This window comes from Microtus oregoni, unplaced genomic scaffold (assembly GCF_018167655.1).
Source record: "Microtus oregoni isolate MIOR12 unplaced genomic scaffold, Mior012 000042F_ref0000377, whole genome shotgun sequence".
Taxonomy (NCBI): domain Eukaryota; kingdom Metazoa; phylum Chordata; class Mammalia; order Rodentia; family Cricetidae; genus Microtus; species Microtus oregoni.
In genome coordinates, this window is record NW_024543209.1 from 9799669 (window position 1) to 9821180 (window position 21512).

General features: G+C 41.4%; 1 protein-coding gene across 1 annotated transcript in view; it reads left to right on the top strand.

Annotated features, from left to right (window-relative positions):
* Window positions 1-59: 59 nt before the first annotated feature.
* Cage1 (cancer antigen 1) overlaps window positions 60-21512 on the top strand; it is a 32569-nt gene continuing 11116 nt past the window's right edge. The window contains exons 1-6 of the mRNA XM_041632633.1: window positions 60-80; window positions 247-325; window positions 423-448; window positions 8719-8806; window positions 14303-14817; window positions 16637-17686. Coding sequence (XP_041488567.1) covers window positions 60-80; window positions 247-325; window positions 423-448; window positions 8719-8806; window positions 14303-14817; window positions 16637-17686 — 1779 coding nt within the window. The remainder of the gene's footprint in view (window positions 81-246; window positions 326-422; window positions 449-8718; window positions 8807-14302; window positions 14818-16636; window positions 17687-21512) is intronic.

The following is a 21512-nucleotide window of genomic DNA, read 5'->3' on the forward strand; positions in this document are numbered from 1 at the left end:
CGCAGTTCCGCTCCGTGCCGTACCGCCCTCCAGGAGCAAGTGCTTTACGGTGGCCCGGAATGGCCAATCCGCGTTGTGAAGTGGGCGTGTTTCATTGATGGTAGGAGAGGGCGTGTGGCGGCGGTTCTTCCCCACCCTCTCCTTGCTCCGCCCACGGCGTTTCCCGCCTCAGAAAGTCAGGCCTGTTATCCCCCCCGGCTGCTCCTGAAGACTCGCGTCCTCTGATCTCCTTCCTCCGGACTGCAGCGAGGTCCAGAGGACGTCACACTGGGACGTTCGAGCTCTCGGCGACACAGCCAGCTGGAGGCTGCCTTCGGAGGGGACGGTTGGAAGGTGGTCTCCCTCCCGCGGACCCCGTGTGCCGGAGGAAACCCGGAATCCTCAGCCTGGGGCCGAGAAGCTCTATGGATCATGGAAGTGAGCACACTTTTGCGCCCTAGAAACGTTGGTGCGTTGTTTTGAGATGCAAATGGGACAAGTGGTTTTGGCTTTGTTTTTAGGTTGGTGTTACTCCACTGAAGTACTAAGTTCAAAATTTCACATTTGGCAGGAACTCTCGTGAGCTTTCTCACTGCTTTATTATTATTATTATTATTATTATTATTATTATTATTATTATTATTATTATTTTGTTTAAATGGTATGTAGAACCGCTCGCGAGCTCGTCTGTACGCGAGCGCACGTGTGAAGGTCGGAGAATGATTTTTGGGAGCCTTCGCTCTTTCCACCTTGGGCTCCAGGAACCGAATCCAGGTCGTCAGCGCTGTTCCATCCGCGTTTAGCCCTCTTGTGGGCCCTTACTGCAAATCTCACACCGGCGCGGGGTCTGGTGTAGGGGCGTGAGCATACGCCTTTAATCCCAGCAGAGGGAGAGAAATCTGAGTTTGAAACCATCCTTGTCTACAGAACGAGTTCCAAGACAACCAGGGCTACACAGAGAAACCCTCTCTCGAAAAATCCACCCCCCCTCCCACAACCAAAAACAAAAAATGACTTTAGATATAACGACTAACTGAACATTGAATAAGTATTTTTAAAAGTGAAAGATGGAAAATCTTTTTTTTTTTTAGTAAATTGGCAGATTATCCAGAGTTATAGGAGGCATGAACAAACCTAAAAACGTAATGGGAACAGATGGCCTAGTGGTTAAGAACATGGGAGTTCAGTTCCCAGCACCCAATTGGGTGGGCCACTCACAACTACTCAAACTCCAGTTCCAGGGGAGTTACCTAATTTTTTTAAAGTGTAATTGCAAGTCACAGGTCCATGGAAAAGAGAAACCTTTTACATCTGGAAAACGACTTAAAGATTTTCACATCCCTGTCATCAATCCCCCAGGTAGAATTTATTTGCAAGACAGGAAAGGTGAGCAGAAGGTGGAGTCTTTCATGCTTGACCACGTGATGACATCGATTTGAAAACATCTTTAGTAAATTAAATAATTAACAAAGTTATTCAGACCAGGCGGTGGTGGTGCATACCTTTAATCCCAGCACTTGGGAGGCAGAGGCAGGTGATCTCTGTGAGTTCGAGGCCAGCCTGGTCTACAAGAGCTAGTGCCAGCACAGGCTCCAAAGCTACAGAGAAACCTGTCTCCAAAAACAAAACAAAACAAAACAAAACAAAAAAAAAAAACAAAGTCATTCATGCAAATAGGTACTACTGTAAGCTTACTGACTGTAAGACAATCTGATAATAAGTCACTAGAATGTAGGATATTTTTCAGCCGTAGTTTAACTGTGTAGGCCAGAGTTTCTTAACTGAGGATCATGGCCCCATATGGGAGTCGGCAAGTGGGGTCATGATAAATTCTTGACACCCAAAAGATTGATTCATAATAAAATGTGTAATGAACTGGGCAGTGGTGGCACACGCCTTTAATCCCAACACTTGGGAGGCAGGGGCCGGTAGATCTCTGTGAGTTCTAGGCCAGCCTGGCCAACAAGAGCTAGTTCCAGGATAGGCACCAAAGCTACAGAGAAACCCTGTCTTGAAAAACCAAATAAATAAATAAATAAAATGTGTAATGAATCTGCTGGTTGTCTGGTAATTTTCACCTTTGGGTTTTTTTTTGGTTTTTTTTTTTTTTTTTTTGGTTTTTCGAGACAGGGTTTCTCTGTGGTTTTGGAGCTAATTTTCACCTTTGATAACATCCCACAGCTTGTATTGTGCATGCCATTATACCAAGCCACAGCAGCAAACACTGCCTGAAATACCTCCCTTCAGATGTGAGACAGACATGTTAGGAACTGCAGGGATTTATGTACATGCAATTTTCTAGTCTTACAGAAATAATCGTTTCATTGCGGAAAACAGACTTAATATTTTCCTGCTGGCATTCCTCAGCATACAAATAGCAAAGTATTTGGATGGTATTACGTCAGATAAATGTCTGATTAATATGTAAACTTGCTTTCCTATTTAACAAGTGGTAAAATTAACTTGTATACAAAAATTGCTTTAAAATAAATATCTGTATGATTTGTCATGGGTATTTTATTTACATGTAATTTCAGAGAAAAGAAGATTGTGAGTGGAAAAGGTTTTTAAAAGCCCAGTCTAATCTACTCCCACTTGATGTAGAAAGAGGAAATTATCAATACAAAGATTAGGGGCTAAGAAGGTGGGCTCAGCCGTTATTACATACTGTCATATGTAGTATGTATATAATACATATGTAGTACATACTGCTCTTACTAAGGACCCGAGTTTGGTTCTTGACACCCAACTTCCTGGAACTCTAGCTCTAGGGAGTCTGACACCTCTGGCCTCCAAGGACACGTTGAATCCCAGGCACAGACCCACACAGATTCAAACACATACACATTATTAAAAATCCTTAAGAATAAAAGGAAAGTTAGTGGGGGCAGAGAAAGAGGAGGGCAGACATAAGACTAACGCTGGCCTGTTTATGGTAGGAAGTATTGAAAAGCTGTAAATAGCCAGGTGGTGGTAGCACACACCTTTAATCCCAGCACTGAGGGAGGGAGAGGCAGGCAGATCTCTGTGAATTTGAGGCCAGCCTGGTCTACAGAGTGAGTTCCAGGATATCAGGAGATACACAGAGAAACCTGTCTTGAAAAACCAAAAATGAAAAAAAAGCTGTTAATAAACTCCTTGCCAGACGATTATAATGTGTAAGTGGAAAATCCCCTTGGGGTAGTAATGATGCATTATGAGAGGACAATGACAAATAAGACTAATAAAATACCACAGAAAATTTAAAACCAGATGGATGGTGTGCTGTCTTTTTTCAGCTTGGTGCAAACTAGAGACATCTGGAAAAAGGAAACCTCAGTTGGGAACTTGCCTCCATCAGACTGATCTGTGGACATTTCTCTGGGGCATTTTCTTCATTACTAAATGATGGAGGGTCCAGCCCACTGTGGTCTCTGCCATCCCTGAAACTGGTGGGCCTGGGCTGTGCAGGAACTAAAAAGGTAGCAGTGTCCCTGTTGCTACCTCTCTGCTGCTGGAGTTCCCATGGTGACGGACTGTGAACCAGAAGTAGTAGCCAGGTTGTTTTTGACTGGTGTTTAGTCACGGCAACAGAAAGCAAGGAAAGTTCTAGGAGATGCACGGACTTGGGAAGATGGCTGGGATGGTAGAAAGCATCTCTTTGTAGGGAAAGGAGCCTGATCTGCTAGAACATGGAGTAACACTGAGTAAATTATGTGGGTGTGTGGGTTTGAAATGCCCCCAAGGACAAGTAGAAGACTTGGACTCTGCGACTGGACCTACTTATCCTACCTCCTGGCAGATCAGTGAAGACAGGAGATGGAATGAAGCATGGATTATGGACAAATTCTTATAAAGGAAAAAATGGGCACGATTTGATGACAGTAGCCATGGTGATGACAGGACTACTAATACGCCTCCAGTGTTCCAGACTCTTGCAAAACATGCAGAAAGTAAACCAAAACAAAAGTGGAAACCGAGGCTGAATGTCATGGTGGTGCTGCATAATCTCAACAGTCAGAGGGCTGAGGCAGGAGGATTGTCACAAATTGAAGGCAGCCCAGGCTACATAATAGCAAGAATGTCTCTGGAAAACAAAATGAGCCTGGTGATGGTGGCTCTCGCCTTTAATCCCAGCACTCGGGAGGCAGAGGCGGTCAGATCTCTGAGTTTGAGGCCAGCCTGGTCTACAGACCAAGTTCCAGGACAGGCTCCAAAAGCTATAGAAAAACCCCGTCTCAACAAAACAAAGCTAAAAATAAAATTTCAACGCTAGTTTTTTGAAACAACAGGTGTGGTGTGGAAAACCTGTACAGTGTTGAATTTAATTTAGTGTAGTGAAGGAGATGGCATTGAGCAGAAAGGTGGTATTTTATGAAAACAAAAGTTTCTGATAGTATTTTTGAAATAATAGACTCCTTCACTTTGTAGAACATTATTGGATAGACACTACATACATTGGCTTCTTTTGGCCAAATCACTATTTATTGCAATACTAAATCAGAAAAATTACATTTTAAGCCGGGCTTTGGTGGCACATGCCTTTAATCCCAGCACTCGAGAGGCATGAGAGGCTGACACTGGTGGATCTCTGTGTGTTCGAGGCCATTCTGGTCTACAAGAGCTAGTTCCAGGACAGGCTCCAAAGCCACAGAGAAACCCTGTCAAAGTAGAGAGAGAGAGAGAGAGAGAGAGAGAGAGAGAGAGAGAGAGAGAGATTTTCAGATCTGGAGTAGTGAACTTTACTGATTTTTTTACATTCTTATTTTAAGTGTATGGGATATATGTCTCTGTACATGTGTGCGGTGCCCAAGGAAACCAGAAGTTTCAGATCCTCCAGACTGGAGTTACAAACAGTTTTAAGGGGCAGTGTGGTTGCTGGGAATTGAACTATGGTCCTTTGAAAGAGCAGCCAGTGCTCTAAACCTCTGAGCCATCTTTCCAGCTTCCCCCCCCCCCACTTTGTTGCTTTCTTATTGTGAAGAGGGGTAAAGAAAGTCTCTTCACGTACTGATTGACACTAAAAGCGTGTCTTTTCGTTTGCTTGTTTTGAAGACGCCTTCCATCATTCGGCAGTTAGAAATAAGGACTCTCAAAAGTTTTGGTCATCATCCCTGGCAGTGCAAAAACAAGGGGGAAAGTTCTTGCCGTCATCCTCAGATCCTGTACATTTTGAAGTGGAGACTTTCCATGAAAATTTAGAAAGCATGTCAGAATCTGAAACAATAGATGTCAGTGGGCCTCCTCAAGACATCTCCTACTCAGACTTGCTCTTCTGTATAGAAGCTAGCTCGATTGCTTCAGGCTGGCCTCAGGTGTGCACTCTGCAGTAATAAGTTTGAGGAGATTGCCCAGATTGCTCTCATGTGAACATTTTTTTTCCAAAGGTATGAGGGATGGTAAAAGATCTCCAGTGGACACAGAAAAACTCCAGTGGACACAGAAAAAGGGGCATGCAGGACCTGGTTTTCTTATCTTGGGGTACAAAAGGTGGTTCGGTGTTACAGACACAGTGCTAAGACAGAACCTTCCTGCTCATGAAGTTCCAGGCATGCAGCTAGGGGACACGGTTCCAGCTCAGTCAAATATAGGTACCCCTTGGAGGCCAGAAAAGGGCACCAGATCCGCTGGAACTGGAGTTAGATGCAGCTGTGAGCGGCCAATGTGGGTAGTAGGAACTGAACTTGGATCCTCTGGAAGAGCATCAAGTACTCTTAAGCAGTTACTAAACCATCTTTCCAGCCCTTCAGAGAAAAAAAAAAAAAAGGAAAGGAAAAAGAAAAATAGTCACATTAGTTTTTCCTATGTAATGAGTTTTTAGTATTCTCTATCATGCCAAGGTTTTTTTTAATTGTTTATTGTAGGATGTCTTGCCTATGTGTATATCTATGCACCATGTGCACACAGTGTCCACAGAGTCAGAAGAGGATGGCTGATCCATGGGACTGCCGTTAAAGTCAGTTGTGAGGCATTCACTAGTGGGTGCTGGGGTCCTCTGGAAGAGCTGAACCATATCCAGCTCCCAGGATTATTTAATATATTTTTTTCTCTTCCTTCCTTCCCTCCTTCCCTCGCTCCTTTCTTTCCTCCCTCCCTCCTTTTTTTCCTTTGAGACAAGATCTCACTATGTAACTATGTAGTACTGACCAGACAGAGCTCGTTATGTGTACTATGCTGACTTGGAACTTACAGAAATCTATGGACCTCTGCCTCCTGAACCTCCATTCTTGGCTTTTTTTTTATTTATTTTTTCAATAATGTCTAATGTTAACCAGAGTCCGAGATGCTATAGTTCTACATTTTGAAAAATGAATGGTTTAAATTATATAAGGAACTATCCTGAACATTTATTATAATAAATTTGTGGACCAAAGGAGCAAAATAAATGTTTAGTTAAGAATGGTAAGATCAGAGCTGAAGAGATGGGCTCAGACGTTGAGTCAGCTCCTGCAGAGGACCTGAGTTCTGTTCTCAGCATCCTGATCCAACTGCTCACAACTGCCTAGTGATTCCAGATCTACTGTGTATATATATATATATATCCTGACAGAATGACCCATGATCCCAGCACCTGGAGACAGAGGTAGGTGGGATCTATGTGACTTTAAAGCCAACCAGAGCTACATTGTGAGACCCTGTTTCAAAGAAAAGGGAGTGGGGACTGCAGAGATGGCTTTACTGTTAAGAGAGCTAGCTATTCTTCCAGAGGACCCAAGAACAATTCCTAGCATCCGTATGGTGGCTCACAACTGTTAACACCAGTTTCATAGGATCCAACACCACCTTCTGGCCTTCTTAGACTTTGGACACTCACGTGTTACACAGATATACAGGAAGATAAAACGCCCATACCCATAGAACTTAAGAAGAAAAATTTTAAAGAATACAAGAGAAAACTAGAGCTCAAATTATCCATGAAATTTTGTGAGAATCAGGATCCCCAAAGAACTGTGTGAAATATGAAATACAATCTGAAGGCATGCCAATGGTCCTGTGGGTCCGTAGTAATTTTAAGTCTGATTAGGAGGGATGGTAACAAGCTGCATTTAGCTGTAGTGGTTCTTATTGGACAGGGCCACTCTATACTGTTGAATAGAGCTTGGTGACACTAGAAGTTCTTCCTTAAGACTCTATGTATTCATTTGTTTTTTGAGACAAGCTTTCACTCCTTTGCTCAAGCTGGCCTGCTTCTATGAGGTAGGGCATCATTTAGATCCACTTATTTGAGATATGTGATACTACTTATGATAAAACCAAATGTTTTTGTCAAAAATTTTGAATATTCCCTATGCTATCTTATTTCTAAGACTAATTTAATCTGCCCTTTTGTATAGCATTAAGAATACATAGAGAACAAGACCTGGGTGTGGTTATCAATTATGTAGGGGAATCAGGTGTCACCTCATGACTGGAACTCTTATTTTATCTTCAATATCAAACAAAACAAAACAAAAAGCTAGTTAACAAAAAAAGCATTCCTACTCTAGTGCTGTTTAGACAAGATTTAATAAAAATTAAAGAATTAGCTGAGCTGAGGTTGGCAAGGCAACTCAGCAGGTAAAGATGCTGCTACTCAGGCCTGGTCACCCAAGGTCAACCCCCAAAGCCCAGGTAAAAAGCCAGGTTTGATGGTACTGTGTACCTGTGACCCCAGCACCCCTACTGTGAGACACAGAGCAGAGACTGGAGAGTGCCCCGAAACTCACAGACTGGGTAACCTGGAGTACTCATCATGGCAGAAATAGCAGGAGAGGTCCTCACTCAAAACAAAGAGGAAGGGGGCTGGAGAGATGGCTCAGCCGTTAAGAGCATTGCCTGCTCTTCCAAAGGTCCTGAGTTCAATTCCCAGCAACCACATAGTGGCTAACAACCATCTGTAATAAGGTCTATTGCCCTCTTCTGGCCTTCAGGCATACATGTAGACAGAATATAGTATACATAATAAATAAATAAATAAATAAATAAATAGTATTAAAAAAAACAAAGAGGAAGGAAAGACAATCAGCTTCCCAAAGTTGCCCTCTGCCCTCCACACTCCTCATGGTGTGTGTATGCATGCCCAAATGATAGGACTGGATAAGGCATAATTACCCATGCTGAACTTGATTGTTCACGTATATAATCCCAGCACTGGATAGCATGAGGCAGGAGAATAACCACGGATCCAAGGCTGTGTCTACACAGTGAATTTCAGGAAAGTCTGAAATTACTATGTCGTGAAACCCTGTCTCTAAAAGACCCCAACAATGATCAACAAGAGATATAAACATTCTCATCTATCCCTGTGACTAGAGATAGATAATCTCACTTTTAAAAAGAATACTGAGTAGCAGGCTACTTTTCTTTTTATGTAACTCTCCTGAGTGATCAGCAAACAAAGTTCTGAATACGAAGTGGAAAATGTGCTAAAGTTCACATTCTGCCTGTGAAACAAAAAGTTCTCATAAAAAAAAAAAAACTACAGTGGGTTAAGAGCATTGACTGTTCTTCCAGAGGACCTGAGTTCAATTCCCAGCAACCACATGGTGGCTCACAACCTTCTGTAATGAGATCTGGTGCCCTCTTCTGGCCTGCAGGCATACATGGAGGCAGAATGTTGTATACATAATAAATAAATAAAATCTTTAAAAAAAAACTACAGAGAAACCTTGTCTCAAAAAACCAAAAAAGGAAAAAAACTATATAATAAGTTATGTACTCCTTTAGAAGAAGCCGATGTTTTCTTGAAGTGTTAATAATGCTTTTTAAATTATTATGCAGGGTGAAACAAAAAATGCAGAAAGAGAAAATGAGTCTACACACACGCTCTCTGAAGATATATATAGCACTCAAGACAGTTTGCTAGGGGGTAAGTTTCCTTTTGGTTCCATATACAAAACAGGAAAACTGTGTCCTGTGGTAAGAACGGTAATAGCCAGATTCTGAGATAAGCATGTTATATATGCTATTAAAGTAAACCACAGATAATCCTATGAAATGTTGGGGTTTTCTTTTTCTGAAATAAGAGTACTTTTTATTTCCATTTTGCATTAAGAATCTGATTTGCCCAGCGTCATGTATCTTTAATCAGCAAGCTGTGATTCAAGTTGTCTCAAACACTAGAATACCACACAAGAATTTTAGGAGACGGGTGTTGATATGACCAAAATTTATTATTTTTGGTTTAAATTGATATTGGGTTAAAAGCTAGCCCTACAAGTTAAGAGCTAGTCATAAGACGCACTGACCATATTTATCAATACAAGTCCAAATAGCATATAGAAATCTGTTTTAATAACTATAAAGAATAGTAACTTGAAAAGATCTGACAAACCTTGCTGTAGCATTCAATATGCATGGGTGTAAGAAATGAAAGTGGTGTGGGGATTAGAAAGGCCCATGAGACGGATCAGCAGATAAGGGTGCTTGCTATGCAAGCCTGGCGGCCTGTGTTCAATTCCCAGGACCCACATCAAAAAGAAAGGAGAGAATTCCACAAAATTGTTCACTGACCTCACACATGTGCTGTGGCATGCCTTTCCACACACACACACACACACATATACATATATACACACACACACATATATATACAATAATAATCATTTTTAAGTTAAAGATAGGAAGTAATCATTTGTAAACGTGGGTTTTCTACATAAGAAATTCATAAGCGCCTAGAAACTCCTAGACCCAATATAAAAATTTAGAAGAATGATCAGCCAATATTTTAAAAACTAATAGCATTACAATGTGCTAACAGGAATTTCCTTTCAAAAGAAATGCTTAGGTCTGGAGAGATGGCTCAACAGTTCAGAGCACTTACTGCTCTTGCAGAGGACGGATTCGATTCACAGCACCCACATTAGGGGTTCACAGCTGCCAGGAACTCCTATTCCAGAAGCCCCCGACACGCTTTTCAGCTCTCCATCGGCACCTGCATGCTCATAAACTCATGGAGGCACATACACATAAATGAAACTCTTTCTAAAATTTTAACTATTATCAGTAATAGCGCTACTAAAATACCCGAGAACAAATGGCACAGAAGGCGTGCCAGGTTTGATAGGGAAAGTTGGTGGAGAACCTAGGAATTGAAGAGATGCTGCATACTCAGTTTCTCACAGCTACGAATTAACGTAATTACACTTATCGTTAGGAATCCTGGTATTCCCATTTAGAAATGAAAAAAGTTGAGCCTGGTATGATGGTGTGTGCACAAACCCCAGCACTTGAGGAGATAAGGCAGGAGGATCAAGAGTTTAAGCCAGTCTGGGCTATATAATTACCCCGCCACTGAGGGCTTCATAGCAACAAGATTTGTTAGAAGTGTGATTGTAAATCAGTGGGGTAAGAATACACTTATCTAGTTATGCTAGAATAGTTAGTTTTCTAAGATACACCAGATTCAAAAGTTAATTCCATGGGGTCATGGCCTACCAGTGAGCTACAATGTTCTTAACTCCAGAAAGAAAAGTTAGGGCCAAAGATGTGGCAGGTAAAGGTACTAGTTGAGCAAACCAGAGTTCAACCCTCAGACCTCAGAACCATTGTAAAAAGCCAGATGTGGTGGTGCACATCTGTGATCCCAGCACTTGTGCAGTAAGAGGGAAGGCACAGATGGGAGAATCACCTCCAATCTTTATACACATGCCATGCCTCATTTGTATGCCCCCCCCCTCTCTCTCTCTCTCTCTCTCTTTCTCTCTCTCTCTCTGTCATACACACACCTACCCACCACACACTCACACCCACCCACCATCAATAAATAAAACAAAAACTTAAATGCTTTAATGATAATAGGAAAGAGAAATGTTTCTTGACATTTACATACAAACCATAATTGATACATTTGATAATATCAAAATCAGAAACTAATATGTGATCAAAGTATAATCAACCATTTAGAAACCACAGGCTGAAAGCACAGACTGAGAGACGATATCTACAATATATATATAACTGACAGTAAATTGATATCCCAAAATAAAGAATTCCAATACAAAAAACAACACATAACTCAATAGACAACCCGGAAAGTATGCTTTTGTTCTCTAGGATTGGTATGAATTAACACAGGCTGTGTGACTTACACAGGAGGCCCTGAGCCCAGGTTCAGTCTCTCTCCTCAGCTTGAAGGTGGCCACTCCTCTGTTGTGCTCACCCATGGCCCTTGGTCTGCAGTGCCTTTCTCTTCATGTAAGGACCCCCACTGGATTAGGAATTACACTTCTCATGACATTTGAGCCTGATCACTTCCTTAAAGACCAAATACAGTCTCAAAATAATTACGTTCTAAAATGTTTGGACTTAGGGCTTCACCAGGCACATCCCTTTATTCCCAGCACTCAAGAGGCAGAGGCAGGCAGATCTCTGTGTGGGATCAGCCTGGTTCATACGGCCAGTTCCAGACCAACCAAGACTTAGTGAGACTCTGTCTCAAAAAACAAGAATAGATAAATAAAAACAATACTGACAAAAAAAAAAACACTTAAAGGAGAAAGGGTTTATTTAGCACACAGTTCAAGGTCCAACAGGAAATTCAAAGCAGCAGGAACTTGAGGCAGACAGCCAAATTTCATCTATAGTCGGGAGCTACCAATAAATTATTTTTTTAAGTGCTAGTTTGTTCTCTCTCTCTCTCTCTCTCTCTCTGTCTCTGTAACAGGCTTTTTTGAGCCACCAACAAGCTCCCAAATCATGACACAGACACTTGTTATTAGTTATGAATGCTCAGGCTTATCTTACGTGTGTCCCACTAGCTCTTATAATTTTTATTAACGTGTTATTGCCGCCTACATTTTGTCTCAGGGCTTTTTACCTTTCTTTCATTCTGTGTGTCGTACTCTGTGTCTGACCGACTGCCCTAGGTGTCTCTCTCTCCCATGTTCTCTCCTCCTCTCTTCTCTTCTAGAGCCTAGATTCCTCCTCCTCCTTATTCTCTCTGCCCTCCAGCCTCACCTAACCCTCTACTGCCTAGCTATTGGCCATTCAGCTTTATTATTAGACCAATCAGGCAAGGTGAAAGAGCAACACATCTTTACATAATTAAACAAATGTATCACATATTTACATAGTTAAAATAATATTCCACTGTCTCTCTTCCCCTGCCCCCTCTTTCTCTCTCTCTCTTTGTAGACAGGGCTGTCTGTCCTCTGCCTCCTGAGTGCTGGGACTAAAAGTGTGTGCTACTACTGTCCAGTTTGTTCTTTCTTCCTTAACAGCCCAAGATCCCTGTCCAGGGAAAGGTTCCACTACAGCTAAGATCTTAACTGTAGTGAACATAAAGATGACCATAACCAAGACAGTCCCAGACAGACATGCAGAGAGCCCATCTCCCAGGTGATCTAAAAGAACTATTTTTCATTACTGGAAGAAGTACATACATTGATACAACTGCTTGGGAGAGTGATCTCACAATATCTAACAAAGTTTAAGACGAGCATTTTCTAGAACCTGTCTCTTCCATTTCTCTATACCGGGAGATAAGACATGCAAGTGTACAAGGATGTCCAGTTCAAAAGCATGCTGGTTTTGACAGCAACATTAGGAACAAATTAAGTAATAAGTAAAATTTAAAAATGTAATTTGTCAGTATAGTGAATTAGATCTACATGTATCTATGTGGCTGAGTCTCAGAAGGAAAATTTGAAATTAAAGACTGGAGGGTTTTATTTTATAGCGCTGGAGGTCAAACCTAGTGACTCCTACATGCTAGGCAAATGCTCTATTACTTTTTCCAAAATGCCTTTTAATATATGCATCTTAAAGCATGCACAGGCATGTGTGTAGGCCAGAGGACTCAGGAAGGCTTCCCATCCTCTTTGAGACGTGGTCTCTCATTGTTCTGAGCTCCCCAATTAGACTGGACTGGCAAGCCAGTGAGCCCCAGACATACTCTTGCTGCCGCCTTCCCAGTGCTGGGATTATAAGGGCATGCTGCTGCATGCACCACCATGCCCAGCATTTTATGTGGGTCCCGGGTGTTGGACTCGGGTTCTTGTGTTTGCAAGGCAAGTGTTTACCAACTGAGCCCTCCCTTCAGTCCTGAAAGACTTCTAAGAATTGATATAGTCATGCTATTTCTGTAAAAATGTTATAGTTTGTAGTTACCATAGCTTACCTGGGAGATTGTAAGGCATTTTGAAATTTGAAGCTATCTCAAATGCTGCATGTCATTCAGACCTCATTTGCTAGCTCGAAGTAGTTCAATATTTCAGTGAGCCATACTTCATCTCTTTTTACCGTCTCTGACTAGAAAAGCAGGAATGGTGTTGTACAATCAGGTTCCAGCGTATCTACGGTATCAATGGCACCCTGCAGCTTCCCTAAGTAGTCAGTACGGCTGTTATAGATGGTACCAAGCCCTGCAGTTTTCTTTTAGCACATGCAGGTTTTCAGAGAGCTGATGAGGTGTTAGTTGTGTAGAACTCGACTATTTTAAACAGCTGAATTTGTCAGTTAATAGGAGAAAGGATAAGAAAATGCATTTACACTGTCTTTTATTCTACAGTTGACTTACTTGAACCTTGTGGGGCGTTGTATGTGTGCATGTGTGTGTGTGTGCACGTGCGCACTTGTGTATGCCAAAGGTCAATTTTGGGTGTCTTCCTCTATTGCTTGGCACCTAATTTGTTTAGACAGAATTTCAGACCAAACCAGCTAACCAATTCGCTAGACCAGCTTGGCCAGTGAGCTCTGGGAATGAATCTGCCTGCTTCTGCCTCTCCAGTATTGTAAACTTATAAAAATTAAACATGTTTGTGTGTTTGAAATTATGTTACCCTGTCCTTTTTCAAAGCGTGAATATATATATACTTATATGCATACGTACACATATATTATTTTGTGTGTTTGAATGTTTTGTCTGCATGCATGTGCACACTAGATGCATGCAGTGCTCTCAGAGGCCAGAAGAGGGCATCTGATCCCCTGGACAGTTGTGCGCTGTCTTGAGGGTGCCAGGGATGAAACCTAAATCAAGCATTGGTGCACACTCCTGTAATCCTTGCACTTGGAGGTAAAGGCAGGAGGAGGATGAGTCTGAGGCTGTCTTAACCTCAGTAGTGAGGTGCTATATAAAAAAGGAAAAGTAGCCGGGTGATGGTGGCTCACACCTTTAATCTCAGCACCTGAGAGGCAGAGGCAGGTGGAGCTCAGTGAGTTTGAGGCCAGTTCTACAAACCAAGTTCCAGGACAGCCAGGACTGTTACACAGAGAAACCCTGTCTCAAAAAACAAAACAAAACAAGAGAGAGAGAGAGAGAGAGAGAGAGAGAGAGAGAGAGAGACCTCAACATTTATTTTAAGTGTAACAGTTATTCTATAAATTTATGGTAACTCATTATCTTTTTTCTTTTTCTAATAAGATATCAACCTTGGGAATTACTCAGAGGGTGTACAGAATCAACCAGCTAACACTAGGGTTTCTTCCTCAAGACAATTTGAACCCATTTGCAAATTTCACTGGATAGAAGCATTTAATGATGAGATGATATTTCAAGACCTGAGCGAGGCCTTTTCTTCCTTGGAGAAGCCTGAGCTGCAAAGCCATGAGTATAATACAGTGGACGCCGGTGAGAAGCCCTACGCACTTGAGGGAGAGAATCCGTTGGAAACTAGGATTTCCGAAAACCAAGACCAACTTGTTCATGAGCACGTCAGGAAATCTAGAAGTCTGTCTCTAAACTACTACAGAGGAGAGACGCAGCCGTTGATGGAAAAGTCGCTGGCTAGGAGCACTGTCGTAGATGTCGCCTTCCACACCAGTCAGCCTCAAAGCTTTCTGCGTAGAGAAAATGGCTGTGCTAGCGGTGAAAGTTCATTTGATACTGAGGATTGCTTAGGCCTGCTTGACTTGAGAACTGATAATGAAATAGAGGAGGTAAGATTGGTCGGTGGGGTCATGAAAGCCTGTGGCATGTTAACAGATACAGGGGTGTTTTTATTGTTTAAAAACACAGAAGCTGAGACTTTCCAAATATCGTTAAATCGTCTGATCAGCTCAAGGGCCTGTGCTTCTGAGGGGTCTTCACATCAGGCTGTAACTAGAGAGTAGGTCTCCGAAGTGTGATCTCGCTAAGGATTATGACTCGCCGTCCTGCTCCTTAATATGTACACGGCGTGGTATCAACATGGTGCCTTAAGTAGGATGCATTCTAACGTGCACCACAGCAAACTAGCTGAGACTCGAGAGATGGCCTTGTGGGAAAGGCTGAGAAAGGGAGCTTGTGTAGAGGTGTTTATTAGTTATATGACAAAACAAGCCAAAGATTTGTCTGTGCTTTTGGACTTCTTTGGAAGAGCAAATATTTACTTGTCTTGGGTTTCATTGGTTGTGGTCACCGGTGATATCCTAACAGCGCTGAAGACATCAAGTCTGTGTATTCTCTGAACAACCTCAGCAGAAGAGTTTAGTCCTATGGGAGTGTAAATATCCCATTTTCATTATGAGTTTCATAAGAAAAGGTATTACTCACCTGTCTATGACTATGAGCAGGTTGTTCTGTTCATTCATTTGGAAATTAGCAGCATTTGAAAGAAAACTTAGCTTAGCATGTTGATTTCTAGAGACCAGTTTCCAAGATCTGTTTATTTAAGGTTTCTCAAGATTCTTTATTTCTTTCCCCGTTGCATTTAGTTTTTTTCACGTAGTCATTAGGTATTTCCAGGAATCTGTTATGTACTAGAACAGACTATGTAATAGTTATAGAATGTTAAAAACAACCCAGCAAGAAAAGCACATGGCTCTTGTCTTCATGAAAATAGCCTAGTAAGGGAGACAGATATTAGTCAAGTAATCACACAAACCTCTGTGCACTAGACTCTTAGCACTACACAGATTGATGCTTGCCTCTGCAGAGGGTATTTCACCAGCGAAGAGAGTCTGGGGAGGCTTCTTTGAAGTAGTCCTTGGACTGAGCTCTGATGGATCAAACAATTGTGGGTTGAGAAGCATTTCATGAATAAGGAACAATATATCTATGGGCTTCCTGTATCTGTAAGGTCTATGATACCTACTAGGACCTCAAGGAAGCCTAGAGTCCAGGGAACATGGGGCTGCAGGAAGCAGGGGTATGGATGAGGATGAGGATGAGGACAGGGTGGTAGGGTCTGCTATCTATAGCAATTAGTGGAATCTTGGGAATCTTGGTTAGATAACTGACTTTGTCCCAGAGCAATGAAAAGCCGTTAAAAGTAAAGGGGCTCAGCATCTCTAGGTGGATATAATACTGCCCCTACAGATACTTCATAAATGGTTTTTAATTTGATATTCATTTCAGGGTCCTATACCACAATTGTGGAGTCTTTTGTTACGTACACCCCCACCAAACACGTATTGTGGGCATAAAGTCAATCATGAAGTATGTCTGCCATTCTAATGTTCACAGGAGTCAGCATGGATGAAGTAATGTTCTAAGCAGGATATTATTAAAGCTCTTTACTCAAAAGATCTTATAGTCTATAGGGTAATTGATACAGTTGCTTAATTGATTTTTGAAACAAAAAAAAAAATACCTTGTATGTGACCAGGGTTTACATCATAGAAGATGATGAGAGTCCAAATAGATTTTTTTTCTTTTGTCTCAGTAAATAGGATAGACATTTCTTGCGTACGCCTACTGCTTCTGTCTGCCATGCAGATGGGAGTTACACTCAGCAGTCTACTCTTTCACGTTGATTCTATCTACTGTAATTTACAGCCTGAAGTTTCTTCCAAAGAAATACAGCATTCTGGGGAGATTTCCGAGACGTCCGGTAGTCACCAGCAGCAAGTCACAGAGGACGGTGTAGACAGCCTGGCCATAACTCCTTGGTCTCCAGCGGGCATCTCCAAGAGTAGATCTCAGGACAACTGCACGATGCCTGATAGGGAGCTAAGCCTTGAAAGCTTGGAGCCCCTGGAAGAGGACATGGCTTTAAATGAAGCCTTGCAGAGATTAAAACAGATTAACAAGAAACAGGAAATGCAGATCCAAGAGCTCCACGGTAGGAATTTGTACTTAGAAAACAGGGTTAAAGAACTACAGACGAAGGTCACCAAACAGCAAGTTTTTGCTGACATCATAAATAAACTAAAGGAGAACATTGAGGAGTTAATTGATGACAAATACAACGTACTCCTGGAGAAGAATGATATCAACAAGAAATTCCAGGATCTGCAGGAGGTTTTGGCTAACACCAAAAAGCATCTTCAGGAAACCAAGAAAGACAAGGAGACCTTGCAGCTCCAGGTTAAAAAGATCAAGATCCATTATGTCCATTTACAGGAAAGGTACGTCGCCGAGATACAGCAGAAAAACAGATTGGTCAGTCAGTACCTAGAGATAGAGAAGACCCTAAGCAAGAAAGACGAAGAGCTGCAAAGACTGCAGCGACACAAAGGAGAGCTGGAGAAGGCTACCAGTTCCGCTTTGAACTTGTTGAAAAGGGAAAAGGAGACCCGCAAACAAGAGATCTTGTCTTTTCAGGAGGAATTCCAGAAGCGGGAAAAGGAGTACCTGAAAGAAAGGCGGAAATTGAAATCAAGAGTTGAGAAGCTGACGGCCCAAGTGAAGAATTTGCTCTTCACCTGTGAGAAGGAGAGGGCTAAAACTACGAAGTTCCAGCAGCAGGTGGATGAGCTGGGAGAGGAAAACATGGGGCTCTGGCAGCAGTCTGCAAAGGGGGAGGTGCACACTTGCACCCCTAACTTTGAGATAATTCAGTCAAGAGAGCAGCTGGAGGAAGCGATGGAGCCAGATGGCACCCAGGTATTGATGCAGATGCCGAATGTCTAACACAGCCCCCAGAGTTTCCAGTAGTCTAGCTACGGACATTTAGACTTGATACTCAGATATGGCATTTGTTTGTAGGAGGAATTGGATTTTTTTGTTTGTTTGTTTGTTTGTTTTATTTTGTTTTAAAAAAATAGAGAGAAGAGGAAATGTACCACCAATTTAGAGACGTTTCTACTGGTTTCTAGGCACTCACCTTAAAGAACAATAATTCTTGGCTTTTTGTGTTGGTTTTGGTAGAGGTGACAATTAACCTGGGAATTTTATGGGTACCCGTGATGAGTCCTGAGGATCATCTCTAGAAGAGTCCTTTGAAAAAGGACTTTTTCCTTTCTTCCTTTCCTTCCTTCTCCATTGTTGTTGGGGGAATTGTAGGACATGCCTGATTTATTTTAACTGGCTCAACTACCAGAGAATTCTTGAAGTGTGGTTTCAAACCCAATTTAGCAATAAAATTGTTCTTTTTCTTACAAAGTAAAACTATAGTACATATTACTTGTAAAATTATAAAGCATTGAAAACACTGCATTGGAACCTTTTATCAATACCTTTAGAGAAACTGAATTTTTAATGTCATTCTAAGACTTTGTTTTGCTTGTCTTCTTTGGCAAAATACCTAAAAGTATGTCCAGGAAGGGGTAGTTTTCCCAAGTCAGGACACACCTATTATATTTTTTCCTTAAAGTATGTGAATCTTCTTTCTTTCTTTCCCTTTCTTTCTTTCTTTCTTTCCTTTTTCTTTTTTTACAATTTTTTTTTTCCGAGATAGGGTTTCTCTGTGTAGCTTTGGAACCTGTCCTGGAACTTATTCTGTAGACCAGGCTGGCCCTCGAACTCACAGAAATTCACCTGCCTCTGCCTCCCGGGTGCTGGGATTAAAGGCATGCACTACCACCACCTGCCAAAGTATATGAATCTAAGTAGAGTAAAATTGAAAATCTGTTTTGATTGGCTTGTGACAGGCTGGCCTTGAGCTCAAAATGCTAATGCCTGTGACTCCAAGTGTTAGATTTGCAGGTTTGAGCCACTGCACTGCCTAGGTAAAGTAAAATCATGTCAGTTGACTGGTTAGGAAGGAAGCTGGTCTGGGAACTCTGGTAGTGTATGCCAAGGTAAAGAAAGCAAGCCAGTTTGAGCCAGAAAATTGGACAAGTCTATTTTACCTTAAAAATTATTATTTAAATGTTGGTTGATCGGTTGGCTTTAGATGGTCTTGTTATGTAGACCAAGCTGGCCTCCTGTTTCCTGTGATTTCCCTGCCTCTGCCTCCCACATAGTTACAGGCATGTGCCACCGTGCCCAACTGTGTTGATTTTCATGTTGTAACAACTTGAATGGAACTGGTATATTGCTTTGAACATATTATGGAGTCATTCTCATAATAATTATAAGTGTTATTTGAGAGTAAAATCTATTTTTTTATTTTTGGGAAAATACTGCTGTTATCTTAGTTTTGAAAACACATGAACTAAAGAGCTCTCCAGGAATTACCTAGATCAGGGACTCCCAAACTTGGGCATGCGCAGCATGGCAAGGAGGCTTTGTTGACTGCTAGAGAACATTATATTCTAGCAAAATCCTTGGGGGGAAGAGATGGTGTTGTTTCAGGGGCCACACTTCAGAGTGCCTCCCTTTAGCAGAGATCTTGAGTTTAGCTCTGCTGGAATCATGGAACCTTCCTTTCCAGATGGTTTTAACATGACGTATTTTTTTTCATTTGTTTTCATATTAAGAAGTCAATTTCCTCAAGATCTCCTGAGTAAATTGGTAGCATGGGCACCTTGGGAGAGGGTTGAAGGGGAGGGGAGAGGCAGGGAGGGGAGCAGAGAAAAATGTAGAGCTCAATAAAAATCAATAAAACTAAAAAAAACAAAAGAATTCCAACGGAGAGAAAATAACTGGAAAAAAAAAAGAAGTCAATCTCCTGATCTTGACTAAAGAATTTCTTTAGCATCTCTAAATTCACACTCATTTTGCTCTTTATTCTAGGTCCATTTTCTCAAAATATGCTCTGAGAGCATCTGTGAGGTCAAAAGTATTTTCATAGTAATATTAAGACATTATTGGTGTGGTGTAGCTATTTCTTCTGCCTTCCATGTCAGTGTTTTTTTCTGTGTTCCTAATAAAGTCCTTCTGGGGCAGAGCATCAGAGCCAGAGATGAGGGCCCAGGAAGCATTTGTTATTCTCAGTGGAAAACAAGTGGCAGTCACTGGTTATGATCGTCCTAGTCTTTCGATCTGCATCTGCTACTCCTTTCTTTTCTCCCCGCCCCCTTTTTTTGAGACAGGATTTTCTTATGTAACCTAGACTAGCTTCAGACTTGTGGTGATCTTCCTGTTTTAGACTCCTGGTTGCTTGGATTACAGGTGTGAGCAACCATTTTTTTGCCTGGTCATACCTTTATAGTAGACACAAACTGCTTAAGAAATACGATTTGGGGACTAGCAAGATGGCTCCATGGGGAGAAGCACTTGCCATCAAGCTTTAGAACCTGAATTCAGTTATTGGAATACACATGGTAGAAGCAAAGATCTGACTCCCCAAAATTGTTCTGTGACATCCACATGTGTTGCACACACAAAATGAAATGAAATGTAATAAACAATAAAATATTTTTATTCATTTGACAGCTACAAAGAATGTTCTTTTTATTTTTACATTAATCATAAACTGGCCCAGTATCTTAGGTTCTTCTTATTAACTAATTCTTATAACTTATATTACCCCATATTTCTTGTCTATGTTAGTCATGTGGCTTGGTATATTTTTGGCGAGGCAGTCACATCTTGCTTCCTCTGCGGCTGGATCACAACTGGAAACTGAGCTTCCCTCTTTCCAGAATTCTCCTGTTCTCATTGCCCCACCTCTACTTCTCGCCTGGTTGCCCCGCCTATACTTCCTGCCTGGCTACTGGTCAATCAGCATTTTATTAAAAATAATACAAGTGACAAGATAAGTAACTGTTGTCTCACAGTACTCCCCCTTTGTTTTTAAACAAGAACTCTGAATCTAATACCCTTTGTTTAGTGTTTCTCCTGACCAATATCCATAACAACTTGTAACCAACATTCTAAACAAAGGAAAATATCCACAGTCCATTTTTTGGGAATGTGGGCATAGTTTTTCAGGCTACTTCCTGCTGATTTTGGGGTGCTGATAATCTTACAGGGACCTAAAGAAAAGTTAGAATTGTGGTAAAGTCCTGACTGAAAAGTTCTATGAGGCTTGATCATCTTAGCCAGTAGTCTTGGAATCTGCTCTGAATGTAAAACTCAGACATCTGGGCCATCCACTCCTAACAGAGATTTCTCAGGGGGTCATCTTTGAGCAAACTCAATTTTTCTTAACCTGGAATGAATCCACAGTCTCTCATTTCCTGTGGAAACAAAAGCAAAACCTCTTCTCCAAAGTAAGATACCTTTTGACTTCAATTTTGAAGTCAAGGTACTTTCAAAATATCTATCTTGGATTAATTCAGCAGAATTTATAAACAAATATCTTTTAGCAGCTGTTGTTCCTTCCTCAGCATTCAAACAATTCAAAGAGAGCACAATAACATATAGTATCCAGATTCTCTATGTGTTTTCCATCTTTATATGGCTTTATTTTAAACTCTATTTCTTTTAATTTTTAGCTTTTTGAGACAGGGTTTCTCTGTGTATCTTTTGGCTGTCCTAAAATCCACTCTGTAAACCAGGTTATCCTTAAACTCACAGAGTTCCACCTGCCTCTGCCTCCCAAGTGCTGGGATTAAATATGTGTGCCACCACACCCAACTACTCTTTTTTTTCTTTTTTCTTT